Source organism: Anas platyrhynchos, chromosome 5 (assembly GCF_047663525.1).
Source record: "Anas platyrhynchos isolate ZD024472 breed Pekin duck chromosome 5, IASCAAS_PekinDuck_T2T, whole genome shotgun sequence".
In the NCBI taxonomy this organism is placed as follows: Eukaryota; Metazoa; Chordata; class Aves; order Anseriformes; family Anatidae; genus Anas; species Anas platyrhynchos.
This window is the reverse complement of record NC_092591.1, coordinates 61143580-61168084: the sequence shown is the minus strand read 5'-3', so window position 1 is coordinate 61168084 and position 24505 is coordinate 61143580. Positions and strand designations below refer to the sequence as shown.

Below are 24505 nucleotides of genomic sequence, written 5' to 3'. Positions count from 1 at the left end.
TTTGCCTTTAATCTTATTGCTGCTAAGTTTCTAAACATCTGAGTACGCTAACACCTTCACAGGAAAAAACCCTTCATGTTTGTAATTTGTATCCAAATTAAGCAGCTTACTCTATAGTTATCAGAACTATAATAATTCCAGAAACATATTCACTTGCAGCTAATTCCTGTAAGGCATACACCATATACATTTCTAGAAAGCTTGAAGGAATCCAAGTGCCAGCTCACAGAATGCCTCACAGTCAGCCTGCTCCCCGAAGGGATGCCACAGTTCTAAAAGAGCTTTAAAAAACGTGCTCGGCCCCTAATGGCACGCTGTAGTACTGGTGCCTCTGGTGCTCTATGAGTAAATGCAGCAGTAACTTATTTGCTTCTTACTGGCTTCTGAGTGGATACACACCCCAGGGAGGGAGCTTTGCAAAGCACAATTATTTTAAAATAGAGTCTGGGCTTTCAGTGAGGGGCTGCCAGTGGTTAAGGCAGCAGGAAAGTCTTGTTGACGCTGGGGGCTCAGCCTCCTCCAGTCACTTGGGTTTGAGCGTCTGCCTTAGTACCGACTGATGAGACATAGGAAACCTCCTGCAATCCAGCCTATAAGGATGACATGCTTTTAAACATACAAGTTTCCTGATAAGTGAGTTTATTTCAGTGCCATTTATGATCCCAGTGGTAAATTCTCCTTGTAACAGAGCATATGGGCCTGGAAGGCAGCTGTCCTGCTTGGTAAGATCGAAAGGTGCAAAAGATGGGAATCACGCCAGGAGCCTGATCCCGAGCTGCCAGACTGAAAAGTTTTCCGGCATGGGGGAAGACAGCAGGTGCAGGATGAGAGCACTTTGGATGGAGGAGAGCTTGGCCATCTGAAGGGAACAGAAAGAGAGAGCTGTTCCAGGCTGGGTGACAGGCTGGTGGTCAGTGTCCTTCCTGCAACAATAAGGACAAGCCCAAGACTGGACTTAGGCTTGCCACATCCAAGACAAGTACTAGAACTGCTACAGACTGTAGAAAAAGCCTCTTTCTAAAACATTGCTATAAATTTTTTATTACATAATGCGACACCGTTCCATTAAGCAAGAATGAAAGTAACAAAGAGTTGCTGTTTAAAGAAGTTATTGGAGATAGAGGGTATTAAATGGGTGAGAAAAGGGTCTTGCAGCTGTAATGCTGCTGGCTGTACCAGGCTGATTACTTTAGCTAATGGTTTTGTTTGTCTTCTCTCACTGAGCTGAAGAAAACAGGGAGAATCCCTCGTTTTACCAGGAATGCCTATACTGAAGGAGCCAGGAAAATTCTCCTGGCAACAATTTCATCAGAATTGATAGGTTATGGCAAAAAGTCTCAATTTTGATGGGCTGTCCTTCCTTATGAAAATGAGTCTATAAGATAATTCAGGGCTAAAGATAAGAAGCAGTAGAGGAAAGATGGAGTATTAAGAAATTCTGCAAAGAAAGGAGGTTATATGATAAAATATTGACTCAATGACATCATTTTCATTGATACTGCCACTGATATAATTCAAATTGATAACACAGATATTACACATAGACATAAACATTCAAGTAGAGAAAGGCACAAGTATAACTATTTCATTGATTTTAATTAAATTTTCTTAAGTATTGCAAGCTTGGCATATTTTTAATTTTATTTTCATTAAAGGGCTTACTTGGTCTCTCAGAGCACTAATAAAACCTTCTTTTAACCTCTTTCCTTCCTTTCCTATAACCTAAATTTCTACATAAGAAAAGGACCAAAATATTTAATTTACTACTTCCATACGCTGAAATTTGCACACACCATTCCCTTAATTTAGGCCACTATTCACTGTATCATAATAAGGAAGATTCTGTTAAATTATGCCCACCTAGAGCTCAGTAGTCTTTGAATGCTAGATAAAATCATTCTGTAAGGCTAATGAAGACAGAAACTCTGCCTGTAACAATATTAAGTTTGTTTTCTCTAGTGATTCGAAGAAGTGAGCAATCTGTCAGTAATACATTGAGGGAAATTACTTGTCTTATAGGAATTCCCGCTGACAGTCACTCACTCGCAGTGCTGACCCAAACATCTACCCACTGACAAACAAATTACAGTGTCTAACTTTGAAAAGGTAACTGGCTGTTTTTAATTTTGATTGGTCTCACCAAATCTCCTTCGCATTTACCGAATCCCCATTCTTCATTGTGAAAAAAAATAAAAAAGAGAAAAAAAGAGAGAGAGAGGGAGAAAGAAAGCCCCATCTTTTTTGCATTTGAAAAAATTATTATTGCCTACATCCGAGAGTGTTATGTCAGATAAAACTGTTAAACTGTGTCTAACCAACATTAAGACTGGCAGCCCTGCCAGTGACTGACTGGGTGAGTGAACACATTACTGAGACAGCATTGTAGAAATTAATTTTCTTCAATAAAGTGATTTTTAAGGCTCATATATTTCACAATCTAAACATATGTCACTGTTTCATAAACAAAATAAATGGATTAAAATAATACATTACCAGTATGCTGACACATGGAGATATTTTAATTAGAAATACTTAAGCTGTGTGATATTTAACTGCTATATTTGTTGAAGAGGAGCATGCATCATTTAATAAGACATAAGGCAGGTACATCACTTTGCATGATGTGGTACCAGAGTGGGACCAAATCACCTCCAGTGTAAGCTATCACTATCAGATCACATTAGCCCCACTAAAAAATTGCTTTAAGATTACAACGTATAGAGGAAACTCCATAAGAGAAGCAGTCCACTAAAACAACTTTTTCATTGAAATAATAAGTCACCAAGATTCTAGCTCCTGAGAATAATATTTCTTCATAAAAGGCCACATGTAACATCTTAGCTATTTAAAGGCTGTATTTACATGACTGTCGCATTACGTTGGCTTCTTTCCTGCACATTCTTCTTGACTTGCTTTAAGGACCAGCCCTAAAATAGCTGAGGAAAGCAAATGTCAACTGTGTCCTGAAATTTATATGTGTGAGAGAATTGGAATAAGTAGAAATGTAATATATTGTTTACTGTACTGAGTGCCCTCTGTTCTCTAAAGGTCAAAAGCATTGTAACCTTAGAGTTACAGTTTCTGATTGTTCCCAGGGTTAAATACATTATCAAAATTAACGGTTCAAACCCCTCAACCTTCAGATATATGAGTATTCATGCCTCCATCTGCTGAACTGTTCAACTAAAAATAGCATTCTTTGGCCTTCACTCTACTAATATTGTGCCCCTGAGGCAGGCTATGCAATGCTTCAGCGGTGCGCTGGATCCGCACCCAGCGGTATAACAAAAGGTCATTTACTTTGTTTGCAATTAGAAGAGGGAATGAAGGAGTAGGATGAGATGGGAGGGGAGAGCAGAAATAGACAAATACGTGTTTAGCTAAGATTTACATTTTTTTTAATGAATTATAAAAACTTCAGGCTTCAAGAACACAGCTGCAACTACAGTTAAGACTCGCCAAGGTTCATTAGGGTTATAAGCGATAAATTTTGAAGGACAAATTGCACAAATAGTTTGGGAAAGAAGTTATGAACTAAAGCTTTTTTGCTTTGCTTTTTTTCCTAGTGCTCACTTTGTTTAGGAATAACTCCAGCTAGCATCATTGTAGTGCTTCCATTTCTATCAACAGTTTATCAGTTGTGGTTGAGAGAGTTGCGACATTTCCTTATTTAGCACATAGACTGCTTTGTAGAAGCATCTAAGAATGAAGGCAGATGTTTAAACCATAAAGAGCATACCGTAACTTTCCTTGTTTGAAAGCAAGGACATAAAGGTGCCACCTCTGCCACCACTGGGACTTCCCAATAACTAGGCTACCGCTACCAGCACCACGAGTTGGAAAAACCGATTTCATGTTCACTCTTTTAGCAAGATTACTCTGCACACATATCTAGAATCAGTTAATATCACTGCAATCACTTGACAACTAGGAACAAAATTCATGGAAACAGGAAAGGAGAGAAATGGCAGACAAGGTGGGTATATAAAAGAGGAGCAAAGGGAAAATTACTGAGAGATTTTTCTGCTCAAACTGGTTAATTAAAAGCAACATGCTTTTGTCATACACATGCATCAAAACTGGTTCACACATCACTGCGCATACCTGCTGCTGATGCATTTGGTAACATAACTGCAAACTATTTAGCAGAAGGTTGATGTGGCCACATTCACTCAGTGTTTTGAAGCCAGAGGGGTGGCCTGGTTTGGTCCCTCTTCTTAAACTCATCAGCAAGGCTCTCTCCAACTCAGAGAGTCCCTAACAAGGCTTGGATTTAGCACACATATTCTTTAAATCTTGGCCAAATCATTGAGGAACTAGTGAGACAAAGCTGGACTGTCAATAAGAAACACGGGATGATTTACAAGTGGATGGATCACAATGTGGGGTTTATATTCAGGTTTGTTATTGAAGGAGAATTTTTTTTTTTTTTTTTTTTTTTTTTTTTTAAGGCCCATGATACTGAAACTAGTTACCTGAGAAATTCCTACATATGACTTCCGTAGAGATTTTTAACTCAAGGTGATGCATTATCCATTGGTGAAACACAGGCATACAATCCAGAGAAAACACATTTTGATACCAACGTGCTAAATAGTTTCAATAAAATTGGCAAACCTTTAATTACAAATTGCCCACTGGAGAAACATCCTCTGTGGAATAATTGCTGTTATTACATGAGGTACCTGGGAGTAAATTGTTTTCTGTCCTATTAGATTCAGAGTTTCCATAGAAGCTGTCCTTACACACAGAAGGACGGGAACACAAAATTGCTACTAGCTCCTACTCAAAGCATACATAAGTATGCAACAACATAAGTGAAAAAAGAGGAGAGGTTACAAGCTTGAAGCTGTCAGAGAATGTCTACTGCAGCTGGATGTGGATTATAGAATATAATTTTGAAAACTTTAATAATGCCCTGGTAAAGTTCAGGTGCTAGAGCTGCTGCAATGCTTGTTTAATTGCAATAGCTTTCCCTACCCATGTTCTCCAAACACACACACTCACATGTAGAAACAAACCTAAACCTGCAAATGAATTAACTATTTCTCCCACAGGCTGGAAGGAACAGAGATTAGTTTTGTGATCAGTATTTTTTTAGCACTTGGGAATCCTTAGATGCCATGATCACAGCATTCAAGTAAATAAAGTGGGTAGGGTGTATGGAAGAAAGGAAGAAAGATGGAGAAAGAACAGAGAATGGAAGCAAAGATGAAAAATATGAGCTGAATTGCTACACTCTTAACAGTCTTCATGACACATCAAATATAACAACAAATTCCCTCCCACAAACATACCCAAGTATATATATTTTTAGGGAACACCTAGGGAAAGTACACAAAGAAAATGGTAATACTGGGAATGAGTAAAATTTACTCATTTACTCAAAGTTTGACAATCGGATGAGCAGGAACCAGCTGAAGGCCAAGTAATATATTAATTAAGCTCTTATGACCATGAAACATTAAAGGTTTTGAAATACCACAGAAGTGAAATTCAAATAAAAAGAAAGGGGGAAAACAAACAAACAAAAAAGCTTTCTTTTATAATAAATACATCTGAAGGGAAATTCTGTGCCCTCAAGCACTTAAATCTTTCAGAATTTATTAGCACCACTTTCTTCTATGGTTGTTTTCTTTTCTCTAACTGTGTATGTCATTTTTAACAACTCAGTCTATCATTTCTGAAAATTAATGAAATTGCACTATTGCTGTAGGTTCTGATCAGAGCTGATGTACAAATAGATCTGTGGACCCCAGCTAAAACTGGATCTTTAAAAATAAAAAAAAGAATGGAGTGTGTGTTTTATACCCTTTTTCTGTTGCAGTTTAGCATTTTTATCCCTTCCTGCATTACAGTAAGCTATTTGTTGCACTGCATCTCAAAGGTAGCAAAAATAGTCTCTCTGTTCACAAAAGCTGATTTCTGAAGTATTTTCTCAACTACAGCTAATGTGACTTTTGCTTCAGTAAGCATATAAATACAGATTTTCAAAGGTTTAAAAAAAAAAAAATTGAGTACCTGGTATTTTTCCTTTTGAAAAACTCCCCTTTGGTTTGAAGTCCGTCCAAGGTAGTCTGAATATATTATTATCATGACCCAAAAGTATTTGAGGAGATCTTTCCCTTCAGTGTCAGGGTGTTACCTTTCCCAGTTCTGCTTTTAGGCTAGGTCAGGCATAAGCAGAAGGGGTCTTTTTTGACAGTTCTGGACCTTGAGTACACAGTGGGTTTTGGTCCCGTTCTCACTTATCCTAAGTTAACTCTGCAAGAAGTTTCTATCAGTACTCAGTAGAGACACGAGGATGTTTAATTTGCTTCGGTCCCTCTGGAAAATGGTATAATTGCAGAAGGGTAAGCAAAGTAGATACTTGGATATTAACATGGCAGTACATTGCTACTCCAGGCACAATTTATTCCTACTTCAAATCTGAACCCAGCTCTAACAGGGGTTTCAAAGGTTTACTTGCAAATAGTTACATGCATCTTTAATGGCCTTTCCTCTCATGTTCACTGTCACTTCCTTTCCACACATTTTAACTCTGAAAGCTTTTGACTGTTTCTTCATTATTTATGACATTGTTGTCTTTTCTTGTGAAATTAAAAACTTCTTGCAGCAAAAAATAAAAAAAAGCTAGCTAATAATATGGCACATAAATCTTTCTTTCACAACATTTCATTCTATATATGCCAAAAATAAATAAACGACCAAACCAAGGCTCCTGACCATGCTTGGCATCTGACCAGCTTAATGCATGGAAAGGTAGAGATTACCTAAATACAGAAGCCAAAAGAGTTTGCAATTTATTGTATTGTCAACCCCACACTGTCTGAGAAAAGAAAAAAAAAAAAAAACATACACACACATTGGTTTTGATACACTCACTGCCCCAGTTAAACGTAGCACAGTGCAGCTATAGTGTACCTAAATCAAAATAAGGTAGAAAAATATCTTTGAACATGTCTCCCATCAACTCATCGTATAATTAAAAATATGCCATTAACTCTGCTGAAGTAAAATACACAGAAGGATGTCTTTCACTCAGAGTAGCAAGGTTGGCCGCATATTGCTGTATTTGCAGTACCGTAAGTACATAAGGTGTTAATCCTCCTGGGCTGTGCTCAAAAATTATTTAACATTCAGACTATTATTTAGCATACAGCTGGTTAGCAGTTTTCCCCTAAAATGTTGGCTTCGATCCCACATTTTTTTGTTCTGGCACATACCTGGAGCTGTAAAGGGCTGAGTCCAGAAGCAGCAGCAGCTGCCATTGTTGATGGAATGAACTGCACAGGGTAGTTATCACCTGTCGGGAGAACAATGCGTGCAGGTTCAGACAATGAACAGAGAATAGCAGCAGACAAGTGCAAACATGGACCTAGGATTGCCTGTGCTCCACAGCACTCCTCTAAGCCTAAACATCTGCAAAAACAAAAGGCTTCGCTGGGCACAGACTTGCCACGCTCCCTTGGAACTTTTTTGTTAACAGATAGCTGGTAGGCAAACTGGCAAAACATAAATGTGATACTCATGATTTTCGTTTGCAAAAGCAATGTTCAAATCAGGCATGTAAGCTTGGGCATAAAATGGGGCTTAAGGCCATAGACACACAGGTAAGAAAGCCGAGGAAACCCCAGTGGTTCACAGAGGAAAAAAAAATATCTCTGGGAACTGAAAACGTGTGCTGACTGCATTGAGTGGTCAGCAAATACTTCAGAAAACAAGAGATACTACTGATCCAAAATAAGTGCAACGCTACATTGCACGGTGCTGTTGAGACTCAGTCCATGTAAAGAGTGAATGAAGGCTGGAGCAGTTTAACAGTGAAGTCTGTAATAGAAAAATTAATACAGTGAAGGATAAATTACACTAACTATGACTTAATGGAGTATCACCTCATCTCAAGCTTCTTATTTAAAGTCAGTGTTATATACTATCTGTAGGCTACATTTTAACAGGCTGCTCTTCTGTACATTTTTGAGATTTATCATAATCGGTCTGTTTTGTGTGAACTTTTCCATGCTGAAAGCATAATGTAATAATGACAGAAAATACTGACATCCAAAATAATACAGTCAGGACATTCCGTGAGTTAGATTGTTTTTGTCAACCCCCTCAAATAAATAGTGATACCTGAAGTCTTGGCAGTCACTGGCTTCCTCAGAACTCTTCCTATTTACCACCTGAAGTGCTATTGTGTTCAGCTCAGTTTAAATGTTCAGTTGTTTCACTTTTTTAATAAATTGTACATGTCTAATCCACAAGGTCTCTTTGCATCATATCCATAATACCTCATCAGGCCATTGAGCACAGTATGAGCTTGTACACAGTCCAGTAACAATTGGCTTCTGATTGCACAGGGAGCTCAGCTACAATGCATTCACTAACACTATATTGTACTGGTGTCCTATGGAGTAATGTTCAAAATATCTCCTCTTATTTTCCCCCTTCCATGAGGTTGATTTTAGTTTGCAGTGATGTTGTTTGTTGGTTGTTTGTTTTTCCTTTAAAAAAAATAATAAAAGGCAACAAAAAGCCTAGATCTTTTCTTAAAGTACCAAAGCTGTCTCTTTATGGTTAAGCAATTCTACTCATCTCTTTGATATTTATATGAAATTATCTGAATAAATAAGACCCTAATCTAAGTTAAATAATGTTTCTTTCAGAAATATCTTACAACGTTTTAAAAAAATCACAAAGATGTTGAATTAATGATGCTTTAAATGGGGGGGAAAATAACCATCCGAGTTATCAGCATGAACTGCCTTGCAGAACATTTTGGAGGCATTCTTTCTTTAAATATCATGAATTATTCATTCCTGTTCCACACAGCAATCTCTTCTTTCTCCCTCCCCCTCCACATACACTTTTTAAGTTCAATACCAGTTGCTTTATTTGTACTAAAACATTTTCCATGTCAAACATATTTTAAAAAAAATCAAACTCTAGAAGAATTCCCTGCGGCACTCCTTTTTCACAGCTGTCACGCTCCTATGGTTTGAAATAGCCAGATATTTTATACACACACACACACACACACAGAGTTTTTGGCTTCACAATTAACTCAGTAGTATCTCTACCACACCCTGTAGTGTTCTCTTGCTCACCTGTTGGCTACAGTTCTTTTGTTACGGGAAAGTATAATTTTATAGTTACGCCATTTATTTATTATGAACACACAATGCTGTTCTCTTTTTTTTTTCCCTTGTTTTAATACCCTAAATTATGGTTAAGTCCCAGTGTGTTAGTGGTGCCATTATGCTGAGAACAAAAATTAATACTCTGTCAGCATTGGAATACTTTGCTGACACCAAGCAGTAAAAGCAGAGCAAAGGTATCTTCTTTTTTCCCCCTTGAGGAAACTGAGCATGCAGGGAATGGGTTGATTTTAGTTATTAATTACAGAATGTACATACTTTGCCCCTCTAATTTTCCCAGCATAAGAATGGATCAAGAAGCTTCTCAGTAGCTGTCTTGGCAAGAAATCAGTCAATATATTGTAGCAACTTTTTTCAAATTTGTTCCTTAATTTGGAATGTTTGCGTGAGGATCCATTCTTTTAAATTTATACAAAAGAAGACCGAACATGTTCAAACAGGTCTGCTTTAGGTACTGGTGTGTGCTGGCCTTTGATAACCAGGACTGCGAAGAATGCCAAAAGAAGAAAATCTGTCATGTTTTGCAAACTGATCTCTTCAATCTCCTTGCTGCGTTGATTGTCTATTTACATTTGGCTGCTGCTGTTTATATATAAATTGGTGTTTACAAGCCATGGAAAAGCATGCCAGACTTCTGTTTCATTTGTCAGGTTGAGCAACATTTCCAAGCGAATAAAAGCAGCACACAATCGTACCATGCTATTTGACACAGAGATAATATAAATGTTTCTCAGTTTGCCTTGGATGAAGTGATGAAGCCTAGTGGATTTTATTTATAAGATATATGGACTTACTTTCCAGACCGTGGCTTTGTGAGCTGTAAGGAAAAGAAGGAAGCCTGGCCAAAACAAGAGACAGCTCTTGTGAGACCCACAGTAGGGAAAGTCATTGGTTTCCTACCCATATTTCCAAAAACACACTTATAAGACACAAACTGACTCTCCTCATCTGACTCACAAAGTTTTGGGTTTGATGATGGTTTGCCCATTTGGGGATTATAACTTAAAACCTGTCTCTTCACATATGGATCTCAAACTGCCACTTGCACATTCTCCTTGTATAATCACAGAATAATAGGAAACAGCGGCGGAAGAGCTGTGACAGACCACATACTCCAGGACCTACCCTTCCGGGCATAATGAGCAGACAGAGGAAAGCGTACCTCTGCTCACAACATGCTGGGACACAGCAGGGATACACATGGCCACTCCTGCAATATGCCCATGCTCGATGTGCATTTTGGGTGTGCAGGGACATCAAGAGTGAGGAAGAGGTTGACACAGGTAACTGGCTAAGGCAACACTATGCAGCATCTCCTCTCCCTGATGACACATCTTCAGGTCTTCCTGAACAGGGAGGATCTGAGCAGGGTTTGCCACAGCACTGCCTTATTGCCATCCTCACATCTCAGTGAAATCAGTTGCCCTAACAATTGTCTGCCTGCAGGGAGAGAACGTTTGTGCGAATCCCGGTTGAAAATATTCAGCTGCCTACTACCACTTCCAGCTCTCAATAGTTAGGAGTGAGGCACATATGGTTTGCAAAAACAGATCCTGAGGTTACAGATTCCTTGTTCCAACCAGTAGAACCCCACAGGGAACACGTGACAGACTAAGCGCTGGGGAATTTCCATTAGAAATGAAACTCATGCAGCACCTCTGCCATGCAAAGAAGATACGCAGCCAACTCAGCACACAGCTGATTTGATGTACATTTTCTGTTCTCACCTGCCAAGAAGAACAGCAGCTTATTGAAAATAGAGTACTGTGCTATTTAAAATTTAAGCCACCTTCCAGCTTTAGGAAAAACTTCTGAAAGGCCCATTCCAAATGGAAACTGCAACAATGGGTACCAGTGAAACCCAGCAGACCTATGAAGATGCTAGCTATGCAGATTAGCTATTGTAATCAATGAGTTTAATTAGTTTTATGACAAACATCTCACAGCGTCGGAATGCTCTGAGGTCAAGCCAGATGACAGTAAGTCTAACAGTTTCTTTTGTCATGCTTTATCTAATTTTGTCTTCAGACACTTTGGAGGAGTTACTGTTGATCTGCTCCACAGCAAGAACAGAATCATGACAAAAATTTACCTTTATTTCTTACTATTTTTGCCACTGACCAGGCAAATACTCTCAATTTTCACATTTTATTGTATTGCCATTATAGCAAATTATTTCAGTGTATGAAACAGAATGACCTAGGTGGGCATATAGGGTTTTCTTCTCAACCATTCTAATCATGGTCTTTATACACTTTTGATATGAAATATGAAGACATGCTTTGAAAATACATTGTGGCAGATCACTCTAAAATTTCTTTTTAAAAAAAAACAACACTTAGAGGTTTACAATCTCCATGCCTCAAAGTGTCTTTTCATTAATATATTTCATAGGTATTTTCCACATCTGGTAAAGACCTGACAGAACACAAAACATTTTCAGAAGACTATCAACCAAAAGGGGTCATTGGTTTCCAGGTTGCACAAACTGCTAACATACAGCCAGCACGAAGAGTGGCCCTCTTGCTCTGCGCTCAGAGTACACCCTCACTCTGTAGCTCAAAGAATGGTCTGTCTGCTGCCTAGCATTACCCCGTACCCTTACTCTGTCATCATCCTGCTTCTTTGTTGCCTCTTAGCCGTAAACCTGGAAGGAAGTAATACTTGAGGCACTGCAAGAAGGAGGCAGGAGCTGTTTTCCTCCTCATCCCACTCAGCTCCTCTTGACCCAGGGCACTAATGGGGAAACATCATATTCAAGGATACTCCAAGCCCACTGACTTCTCCTGGATTCATGTACTTAGTTAAGTGAAGGGAAATTTGCACTGCGAGAAAAGGTATAACAATGCTTATGTTACAGAATCACAGAATCACAGAATTTCTAGGTTGGAAGAGACCTCAAGATCATCGAGTCCAACCTCTATTACCCACCAGTTCCAAGTAGTAAATATAGTGGTCACAGTCATAAAGCCAGAGTAGCTGCTTTGCTGTACTTGGAATTCAAAATAATCACATTATCTGTGTGGCATCCTGGGGCAAGTATTAGCTTCCTAACAGCTGCCACTCTCGGCTTCCCACTGGAATAAGGGGCAATCCACACAACCAGGTACTCTACGAAGCTCGTCAAGCGCCTGCAGGTCAATAGTCACAACAGTCATTTGAGATGCAGAGCATCCTAAAGTTTTAATTAATCCAGTATACAGTATAAATACTGAAATATGTATAAAAAATTAATTAGGTGGTCTATGCAGCTCTGATTTCTCAATTAGTACTTACCATGCCGGAAAATTATATTACATGACTTTGAGATACATAAGGAAGCATGGGACTTTGGGGATTTTTTTTTTCTAATGTAATTATTACTTGTCATCAGCTCTTGCTAACTTTGCCCTCTTTTACTTCCTAGAGTTCTAAAACATGGAGGAAGAAGGCTACTGCCACCTGATGTTATAGATCCTGCTAGGCAGTAGGAAACTGTTCTGTCAGATACAAATTATAGCTATCATATCAGCAATCATAGCAAATCATAACAGCAATTCCATAAGTTTTCTATTCATAATGACATTTTAGAGCCCAGGAGTTCAGGATCCACTAAGGTATGTTCTGGAAGGGCCTCAGAGCCTGCTAAATTCTCTTTCTCTTCTAGAGATCTTTCTGTTGAGGGCGTAACCCACCATTGTTAGTTACAGGAATAGCATTGTCTTACTTCAAGGAGGAGTTTAAATGCAGATTTGCAACGGTACTCAAGCTGCCTTCTTGACATTGAACTAACCAGCCATGCACGTGGTTCCCACTTGGCCCATGAGCATATATCTGCAGTTATGCCTTCAGTGATTGCGATAATCACAACCCCACCCATACACCAAGACTCCTTATCCTGGCTGCCCTGGCACACTAACACCAACATGCTGCTTCCAAATCAGAAATGGCTTCTATTTAGCCCATTTTGCAGGCTAAGCGAGTAAATGGCTCCGTGCATGCAATCATTTGACGTTTCCTAAGTGGCACAGAGTTTCAAAAGACCCCAGTTCCCACAGCTCCTATTAGTGAAATCCCTCTCACTGTATTTTCTGAATGTCAAGGAAAACTGGTACTGTCAAAACTCAGTCTTGCCTACATCAAACTAGAGTAAAATGAAATAGAAACCAAGCAGGCAAACAAAAAAAACCCTCTAAGTCTCAGAAGGGTTAATGCATCTCCCATCTTTCCTCAGAAGTATGAGTGAGTTCCAAACTGACAGTTCTAGAGGTGAAACTTTCATTTCTCACAAAGGTAGAAGAGTACAGGTAGTAGCAGTCAAGTTCATAAATATTCCTCAGAAATGACTTTGAAGAACCCTCTCTATGAAAGAGTGTAACTTAATCTCCAGTTTCATTAATTCCTTAACTACTGTGCTGAGAGTGCCAAAAATAGGAATTAATCAATAGCAACTGTAGTTACGTTTTTTTTAAATCATGATCTTCCTCCACCAGAAGCTACTAACCTGCCTAGCTACCTCTGCCACACATGCTGTACAATTTAATAAATATAGTAAATATTCTCATTTCTTGCCAGCCACTAAGTATAGTCAGATCATTGAGACTTCTGGCCTTTACTAGCATCAGCTGGATAAAACCACTAACACACTAGCAAGCTTCTTAGCTGTGTTCCTATTAGGTCTGTTCTGAGATGCTAGGTCTTGACTTCTGCCTCTATTTCAATCTTTTAAAATTTGTTACATATTGCTTTTTCTTCAATCCAGCAAGTAAAAAGTTGGCCTAAAGCTTTATCACCTTCTGCTATGAGGTCGACAGGATCACAGTTAAAGCAATATAAGCTTGATAAAGTGTTAGGAAAGGTCCTGCAAGGAACACCTTGTGATAACTGCAGAAATCTGTTCTTGTGCAAAAACTCATGCTAGTATTCTTCCTCCTGAGTCATTATCATACTAAGTAACCTACAGAGCCAAAAGCAACATGATGTGATTTCACATATCACCTTCCAGGGAGATGCACAACCAACAGCTTAATAGTCCCTATTCAGAAAGCATCTCCAACTGAAATGGGAGAAGCAAGGAAACTAAATCACAGGCTTTTTCTCATCTCCCAGACGAAAGGTATTAACAAGGGCGTCGAAGACAATTTCCACAAGTGGCAATTCTTATCGTGTCTTTGGAGAGAAAATATTCTTCATTTTGGTCCCCAACAGTAGTGAGGTGGTGATACGTGTGAATAACCATCAGCCTGTGCCTCCTAGAGCCAGCTGCCTTTCAGAGCTCCATTATCTGGTTCCTGCATACAGTGCCCGTTTGGCAAATTGAAAAAGAACTTTGCGGGTTCTAAAACTGAAAATAAGATAATTAAAAGATTCTCTGTTTTAAAAATACTTGGTGTTCGAAGAGGAATGTCTCAAGACTAAAGACGCAGAAGGGAGTTGGACAAACAGAAAGGCTTGCTGAAATCCTGCTTGGCCTCACTTCATCCAACATTAAGTAAACTTGCTAGAAGAGATTTTATGTTCAACCTGCCTTTTAATTAGTTCACTGTTTATATCATCTATTATGAAGCTTTACTTTGAATATGACCCTGCTCCTGCTGCAGTCAACTGCACAAACACCACGAACATCAGGGGGAGCAGGATCAATGCTTTACTTTGTACATTTCATATTTAATGTCAAAAAAAAAAAAGAGAAACTGGTATTTATGTTTTGTAGTTATTAGTTATCAGGTTAATATGCTAAAGGCAGCTTGACAGGGAATACTATTAATGAGCAAAATAAGGTGGCTGCTTCTGGATTGAGGTCACTTACAAAGAATGTACAAATGAAAATAAGGTTGACTTTTATTTACTTAACTATCTTCCTACATTGAATTCCTTTGGCAACGTGTCTTTAAACATTTAAAGCCCTGTTTACAAGGAGACTCTGAAAGTAGCTTCAAACCATTATATCCCTAATTGAATTCCCCAGGAGTCCTGTAAACTCTGAGGAAAAAAGAAAGAAATCATAACATTTGCTAAATCATCTCAAAACATATTTCACTGCAAGGTTATGTGACCTGTTACAAGCCTGAATGATGACTGGGATTGAACTACTGAAACCTTTTATTATTCAGATTGAAATCAAACAAAAAGTTGCCCATTTGAAGCCTGATAATTAAATTATACTTGCTCTGACTTTTATCACTAATTAAGAGTAAGAATTTTGGCACAAGACAAGTATACTGAAGATAACACAATTAATTACAGATACGTAGCTTTTGTATAATGGCACAGGGCAGACCAGATGCAAATTAGTAGATGAGCAGGCCAATATTTGAAGCAAATGATTTTGTGGGAAATAAAAGTAAAAAAATGTGACAATGTTTCAATAACCAATATTCCATCCGACTCCATCAAACCAGAAGTGCTTCTAAGCAGTTGCAAGACTTCACACTATTTCCAACCAGCTACGCCAGCTGCGTAGCATCATCTACATGAGACAGATCACATAAGAAGCTGCAGTTAATATCTTTAAATGTTAAATAGCTTCACATCCCTGTCAGCTTACCTGGCTTGTAAGTTATTCCAGGGGGGAAGAGGAATCCTTGCTGGGCTGCAGCAGCCGCTGCCAGTGTCCGCTGGTCGTGTGGAAAAATTGGGATCATGAGCGGAGGCATGTGACCCTGAACCTGCTAAACAGAAGAGAGCCTCTGATCAGAAATAGCACAAATTTGTCTTGACAGGTATTTCTCCAGTACTGATAGTGTTCTTGTGTTCACAAAGTCCCACGGAACCTTCTCCTTAATGTAATCCCTGCCAATTTCACATTATCACATCAAAGCCCTCACTAACATTGTTTTCCCTCAGTGTCAAAGGTGTAGCAGCCTCAGTGAACTGCACATTTTCCTACTTCTTGCCTTTTTTTTTTTTTTTTAATTAATATTCCCAGCCCTGGCACAAGGTAAAAATGTACAAAACCTTTCGAATATACCACATTTTTATTTTTATTTTTTATAAAAAAGAAGATGCATTTATATTAAATCTATTTCCATGCATTTCTATTAAATTTTCACAAGTTTTCTCATTTCTGGCCACAGACAGCAGAGTGACAAGCATTTTAGAAGTAACCTAACACTGCAGTAACTACTTTGATGTTCAAATTTTAGTATCCTTAGGGTAATTTTAATTCTGAGATCTTACAACATCGTATTGTTCATATGTATTACCAACAACTCAGGTATGGTATTTCAAAATCTCACCGCAGTGTTAAAAAGTCTCCTAGACAACACCCCAGCTCTTAAGATTTAAGGCTCCAACATCTTGGCTCCCAATTAAACTAACATCCTTTGCCATACACACCTCGCTATAACCTATAAATTGCTCATCTGTCTAAGCACTTTTATAGCTTTATGCACTATCATGCAGCCTGGTAATTATGGAGCTGTATTCAGAGAGCATTGCAGAATAAATCCTACTATATCAAATTTAATTTGACCTTGATAAATGTATCAAAGAGCACAAACATGCAAAAGCAGAAAATACTTCACTTGGTATTAGGATTTGCATTCGACATATAGAAAATGGGAAATATGTCTGTTAAATCCACGTTCTAATTTCCTAGTACCTTAATTTATGCTACACGTGTTTCAGAGACAGTGGCTAGGGTCACAAAGAGTTCTTATCCTTCATTCCTGAACCCCACAAGTATGCAAGCATTTGACTATGATTTGTCTGATTAGTAGTTAAGTAAACATATAATGGTTTATATATCAAAGCTAGTAAACTTAGGAAGAAATTGGTTTTGGGACAGAAAAAAAAAAAGTTTGCCCTCATCCTACCATAAATCGGTGGCATTAAATACTATTAAAAAGTTAAAGTACACTTCAAGCAATTTTTTTTTTCTTTTTAATTCCTAAAAAACTTTTTTTGGTCAAATCCCATATGGTGACCTATGACATTGTTTAAATAGTGCCAAATTTTCTTGTCACATCCCCATTACTTTCACAACCATTGATGCAGTGCAGAAATGCTACTGTGTGTGTCTATGAGGGCTAATTTACCAACAACTCTTCTCTTGGGAAAGCCCTAAGATGTAGGTTAATAAAGGTCAAGCAAAAAATAAACACTTTACAGTATTTTTTTGAATCCATTTCTCAGGAAAATCAACTTATAATAAAAAGGTCTTTGTGCAATTACTGCTATGGCACTGGGGCGTGAAAGAAACTCGCTTTGAGCAGCTATTTCTTTCATTTTAGCTGAGGTAAGCCTGGCTATGCATTTTAGGTTATGAGTTAAACTTGGTTAGATTGGAGTTGATCCCCATGTGCCCAGCACAGGCATTTACCTCTGATAAAATGGTGCTAGTTTTGCTGCACAATATTACTTTACCCTGGCTCTACAGAAGGATAGCAAATGAAAACATAGGCTTTGTCTGAAAGAAACAACTACAAGATACTGTAGGAATTCAAAACAATACAATTGACAGTCATTTCCAGTAGTTTCCAATTGCAGTCTAATCAAATGGGCCCAAGGTTTCAGTCACCACACGCAGCCGGCGTTTGCCGAGGGTTGGCTACGAGACACCAAGGCATAGGAGAGATCAGACCGCGTACCGTGGTTAGAGCGATGGTGCAAACATACCCACAGCAACACTTGGCACCACAGTATCATAAAAGTCATCTGAAACATGCAGTTAGGGCCAAACCCTACAACGGTCATCTCATTGGCCTCTTCCCCAGGCAATCCTGTGGAGCTGGATCCCCTCCACCAGATCCAAAAGCCATATCCTACTAAGACACTCAAATGAATTCTGTAGGTGTGGAGAATTCCCACTGCATGTTCTGCCTGTCTGCTATTCTTCCTCCAAGTACTGCTCTGAATGCAGGATCAGACCCCCAGCCTATATATATCACCATACCTCTGACTAAATGCAGCTTATACTTAGGGTGCAAGTTTTAGCTTACACTTCGCCGAGCTATACAGACTGAAACAAGCCCACACTGAACGGCAGCCCTTCCCTCCCACTGGTCTTCCCACTGGCACATATGAAATACTATTCCTGGGTCAATGCTGGTTTCAGCCAAAATTATTTTATACATAGATGTCAATTTTCAGCTCAGGTCAACTGAGAAGCACAAGCAAGCATTAAAAGGCAAGCGAATGTATAAGCATCACTGATAAGTGTATTGTTAAAGATAAAGAATGAATACCAATGATAGACACCTTTTTTTTTTTCTTTTTTACATTTTTTTCCCTGTTCTTTATTATTATTTTCTTCTTCTTCTATTTTGATTTTACTGAGGGGGGGAGAAGCTGGGAGGAGGGATTGATTGGCGGACTTCATAAAATCGGCTACATGCCCAGAAATTTTAATTGCTGAGTTGTTCAGTTGTTCCTCAGGTCTTTCTGAAAACCAAGACGGTAGCAGATGCCCGAGAAACACTTCGACTCTGTCTCCTCACATTCATAAAAATAGTGTATTGTTGGATCGGCGCTTTCCCCTTTTGTCTCCTCTGTGCTAAGTTGTTGATGATGCCATTTTTTGCCATCTGCCCCAGAGCTTCATTAAAGATACATGAATGGACTAACTGGGCTGCTATCTTGTGAGGAACAGGTGCTATTGTTTGTCCCTGAAGACTTGCACTAAAGATCTCACTCAGAATACTTGAGAAAGAGCATCTGCAGCAGTCAGTCAGAGAGTAACTTGGCAGAGCCTGTACTATGGGCTAATATGCAAACAGTGACACTCAGGGGGACTCATTTTCTCTTTCATGAAGATTATTTATATATTTTTTTTTGTGATGGGTAATAAATGTTTGGTTTTGAACAATTCTGCCCATCTATATCTTTAACTGAACTGTAACAAACCCCAAAGGAATACTGAGGTTATTCCTTCCAAAATTCAGTTCTGCCGCCACAAATAAAAACTCTTATATAAAGATACTTCATAAGATTAACTTCTCTTTATATGCAACAAGCTCAGGTTTAACTGTGCTAAACATGAGAAGCCACCAAGATTAGGGAACTCTTAAAAGGTAGTGCACCATTCCTTTAATATCCCATCACAACTCTGACTGCCCTTGGGAACTGATTACAGCACTTCCTTGCCTGAGATCTAAGTCAGGAAGCAACTTTAGAGCAAATCAGCCCTGATTAGTTCAAGAAGCAACTTCCAATTTGATTCTCCCTGAAATAATACAAGCTAGTGGCCCATTTGATAAACTGGGCAAATCTGCAGTGTTGTGAATGCTAATCTCCAAAGCCAGCTGGACAATCCCCCTTGTTAGAAAGTCACCAACGTTTAGTGCTGTGCATGCAAAATGGAAGCCAGTGTGATATGGCATGCCTCTGTAATGCCCTGAATGAAAATGATCTGCCTCTTCTGGACAGGGAACACGGCACGTCTGGTGTGACTAAGGAACGGGAAGGGTTCTGTCTTTAAAAAAGAAAAACTACCTCCAAAACAACTAACACTCTGGCTAGTGAAGCAAAGGCACTCAGAGAAAAGGATGGCGACAGCGCAAGCAAAAAGGCAGCTCACACATTTCTGTGTAGCTGTGATGATCCCAGGCCTCAGGAGCAGAATGAAATCCCACCCTATAGGGGTGGCTGAATTCTTCACTAGCCTTTCAGGATTGCGCTTGACAATTGCCTCTCTTGCATGGTTTGCTTCAGTAAAGGGGAGAAGTAGGTGGCACTGAGAGAAAGCACAGATTTTATAATATTTTATCCATTGCTAAAAGATTTTTCTATTGAAGTGTGATAGGCCAAATACACCCTAATTGCCTAGAATAATCCGATACCGCTATTTAAAACCACTGTCCCTGACTTCTGTCGCCAACAAAAGTTCTGGACCCTAATTCTCAACTTAGAGAATCTTGAGATCTCTACTGAATCCAAAGGACTACACCACCACAGGGTAGCTGAGAAACCACTCTTTGAAATCACTGAACTGAGGTGCCTTTTTTTTTTTTTAAATTTAGTCTAAAATGTTTAGTACCTTTCGTTCCCAAACTAAGTAAATACTGTGATGTTGTAGACTCTGTGAGAACCTAATGCATTCACAGGCGGGTTCAAATTTTTCATAGTTTAAACTTAAATTTCTATGTAAGATTTTTGAACTTCTTGACTAATTGGTACAGCCAGACTACAACTTTATCCTGTCTGTGGAATCATCAAGCTTTTAATTTCCATTAGTAAAAAGGCGTTTGAAATGTTCTGCTCCCTCCTTTAAATACTTCAGTGTAACAGAAGAGTTTGCCAGGCAGCAGCATATTAAGTAAAAATGTGTATTTCCAGAATGCTCAAAATATGCGTTTATAAGATGGAAAATAACGGTTATATCTGATAAGTCAATATGTTACATTGTAGGTTTATTTATTTTAAAAATCTTACTGGTACTGACAGCAGTGTTTGTGCCCACAATACTAATACAAGTTTTTAAATATTTTGCATAGTATATGTATGTACCTCTTCTGCATTTTAAATAGTCTGAATATGATATATGACACTATTGTTTGTATGCCACCATTGGCATTTTATTTAAAACAAGTGCTTTTTACTTGTTCTTTGTCTGAGAAAAAATTAAAAAATATATATTTAATTGATATTATTTTAATTAGATCATTTTGGCAACAGAGCAAGAAAGCAAGCACCACGTTGCACAAAGAAGTAGGGGCATTTCCTGGCAGAACTCACGTATGTCCATCATAGTCCGTGGGACCACTTAATGCTAAAAAGCAGTAATGCACTAAGACCTTTTGCAGGTTTATGCCCAAATCTCCTCTCCATCTCTGACAATATTCTAATGAAATCATGCTATGACTGAGCCTTTTTTGATCCCTGAAAATGGTCTATTTAGCAGACTGCAGAAGAATTGTACTGAACAACTGAAAAGGTCTCTGGTTAAAATTGAATGGTCTGGTTGTTTCGTTTGTGCCATTCCAGCGAAGCCAAGTGACTGTCAGGCTGGGTTAACTGACCACTTGTAAAGGCTTTGGCTACTTTGTGTGCCTGTGGTGGCTGGGCCTTTTGTTCTGACCTCAGAAATGTAACTGATGAACTATCAAGGCTTTGAATTAATGCACCATCAATGCCTAACATTCTCTAATGTTAAAATAATATGTGAGAGTGCTTCCAAACGCTCAAGTGAGAAATCCTGTCTAGCACAAGTCATCCCAGGGAATCGTCTGTGGCTGCAAAAGAAGGAGTGAGCATCTAAGGAAGATGGGCTCCAGCAGACCAAAAGTGACCATGCAGGCACTGCATCACAGCTAACACACCGAAAATGGCACTGACAGAGCTCCCACACTGAAAATTATACACTGGCTACTTTCTGCTCCTGCAAGCAATATAGAATCACTAGAGCTGTATCTATACAGGGAGGTATATTACGTTCTAATTTATCTGCCATCTAATTATCTACAGTCTAATTGAAAAATATTTCCTCTCAGTGAAAGTACATGAGCCACAAAGAAAATGTCTGCCAATGAGATCCCAGGGGGAGTGCTGGCAAATAAACTGTAAAAAAGATACCATAGACTTGCAAAGTGAGAACATTTCATATGGGAAACAGTATGAAAAATATGTAGCCCACTGCAGAATTTGTAAATGGATTCTAACTGCCATGTCCTTTCTTTCTCCCTATCCTTTTTCCATTTGTCCAATGGTTCAGCACGATTTGGAGATTTAAGTCCACTGCAGTGGCCACAACATTAATGTGAAAATTGCAGCCATGATCGTAGAGCGAAATAGAGCATCCTTAGTTTTTATTACTTCTTCCTCACTACTTTGAAACTTTAAATGAACTAAACATAAATTCCACCTACTTAGGAAATAAAGAAGAAAGCACCAGAAAAATACTAGCAACCACACAGAAAACAAAACAGTTTACAACACTAGATCTTGTTACATTTCTATTAGCTTCTCATTATATTTCCCTGTTTTTATCTAGCTCCTTGACTACCTGGAAATAGAGAATTCAACTAAAGATGATCTCATGAAGTTAAGAGTATGATAAATGGTAATTAAATCTATTTAAATTGTCTGTATTTTAAGAAACTCTCACTAGGAGGGATGGAGAACATTTCTGCTGTACAGAAATAAATAAAACGTTATGCAAAAGTGAATTTATAGTTCATTTGGAATTAGAGATCTACCACCTTTTCAATCCATACAAATGCATAATCTTGTCAATTAAATATTATTGTTAAGGTCTAGTAGTATGTTAAAATCACTTTAAAGTGCAACTAAGGAAAATTCATGTGTGTTTATTACTCCTTAAGGGTCTATTAGTGGGTATTTTATTCAGATTTGTGTTGTAAAATCTGCATAAACTCAGCATATTGTTATCCCCATGTGTGCATTTGTTTGGTTAAAGCATAACAGCAAATCTCTATTTCTGCAACTTCTGGAAAAGTCAAGAGAACTAAAATAGTCCTAATTTTAATCAGATACAAACAGTTATCTCTACAGAAGTGAAGAGTTGACTATTATGCAAATTGTCACGGTTAGTGGTCACCAAGCCATCACAGAAGACTGAGCAAGTCAATTATTTCAGATATTTCCAAAGACTAGTGAAGATGTATGTTTATTATTTGCACCTCATCTTATTCTTGCCAAAATATGAAAAATATTGCAGCCTAATGATACTTGTTGATATTTTATATACAGAAGCTCCATTACCTGAGCTCAAATCTAAACATAAATTATGTCAGAAATTCCCTATTAGCTTGTGTTTTTATGGTGATATCAAAACATGCAAGATTTTTGGAGTACATTGAAATTTTCTGTTGACGGAAAAAATTAGAGCAAGGGATGCTTTAAAATTTGCATTTCATATTGGTGCTTTCAAGCAGTTTTCCCCCACAACCTTTCAAGAGTTCTTTTTTTGAGTAGTAGCCATCACTAATTATTAACATGAAACTAATTCCCTACGTAGGGCTTGCAATGTACAGTGCAACAAATCATCAAATCAGCACTGATGACTGCTAAAGGAAGGATTGTCTTTTGCTTTAAAAAATAGCTCCAGGAGAAGTGGGAAGGAAAACAGAAACATCTTTCAATGCCTCTGATCAAAACAGCTTTTTCCTTATAGAGGCTAAAAGGAAATAAATAAATAAATAAATAAATAAATAAAAGGTAAAACAAAAGAAGAGATTTTTTTTTTCAATTACGATAAATCCAGGAGCCACTGATGCTAATAGGTGTTCTGCCATTTACTTCATTACTGGGAAGAATTTCAGCCTGATCAGCACACTGCTTTTAAAGTTTTCTGTTCTCACCAACATCCCAAGGTTTGTAACTACATTGTATTGTGACTACGTTGCAAAGCAAATACAGCTATTGAATTCTTTACAAATATTAATTAATTCAAGCTCAAAGACCGTATCATGTCTGCAGTGTACACAGGAAGACACTTACTCAAAATGTCCCTGATTTCTTTTTCCACCACAGGAGTGACAATGCAGAATGGATATAAAACAATTCTACTATAATCTGCTGCTTGTAACCTCTACACCTTCTTGCTCAATTGTATAAAGAGCCACCCAAAGTGCAAAGCTATGGCTAACGAGGGACATGCTCTGCTGAAAATTCAGAATGAGGCAGCTTTGGAGCAGGTACATGCCAGCAGCACTGGGTTTTGCTGAATGCTTTTGTGCTGGCAGGATACAAAAATGGAGGTGAGTCACAGCTGCGAAGAGGAGACGCCTTTCCCACCCCACCCAGTCCTGTGGCTGATTTCTTCAGGTATTTATTCCTTTGTGAATTTATTCTCCCTTGTTGTTTCCCTCCAAATAGCCAGTGTTGCTATTTCTGATCAACCCTAAATTGATAATATCCAAGAAGCCACGTCAAAGGAGATAGTCACATCTAGTGAAAATGTTCTTGTTTCTGAAGAAGGTTTCATGCAGAATAGTAACCCAGATAACTTCCCGAAATCACAGGATGTTTATGGAGTGTCTAGATAGAAACACAAAGGGTTATCACAGGCAATTACGTGGCGGACTGGTTTAAGGCAGAAAACTCCTGTGTCTAGAGATCAAAGTCAAATCAGAATACTGATTGCATGCAAAAATTAATTTGTTCCATCTCTTCCTAGGATTCCTCAGATTTTGACACAATCTGACCATCTTTACTCAGAAACAGCTCCAAGAAACTGGCGTGTTTGCACAGTGTGACTGAGGTGATTGCCACTGTGAGGTGTACAGTAATTATTGCAGATTTGGGAGTAAGCAAGAGGGAGCTTCTCAAACCCTAGCGACATACACACAGCCTGCTTCCTTCCTACGCCAACTGTGTCTGGCTCAAGGCAGTTATATTGGCTCCTCAAGTTCCTACAGCATTTATGATTCATCCAGAAAAACATTTTGAAAGAACAAAATCATTAA

General features: G+C 38.5%; 1 protein-coding gene across 22 annotated transcripts in view; it reads right to left on the bottom strand.

Moving 5' to 3' along the window:
• Positions 1-24505, bottom strand: part of SOX6 (SRY-box transcription factor 6) — a 380857-nt gene that overhangs the window by 85239 nt on the left and 271113 nt on the right. For 19 of the 22 annotated variants that reach the window (XM_072039305.1, XM_072039316.1, XM_021273352.4 and 16 more), the window contains 2 exons: positions 15685-15808; positions 7227-7306 (listed from right to left, as the gene is read on the bottom strand). In XM_072039305.1, the coding sequence (XP_071895406.1) occupies positions 7227-7306; positions 15685-15808 (204 nt within the window). The remainder of the gene's footprint in view (positions 1-7226; positions 7307-15684; positions 15809-24505) is intronic. The other 3 variants (XM_038179322.2, XM_038179324.2, XM_072039325.1) reach the window with 1 other exon arrangement.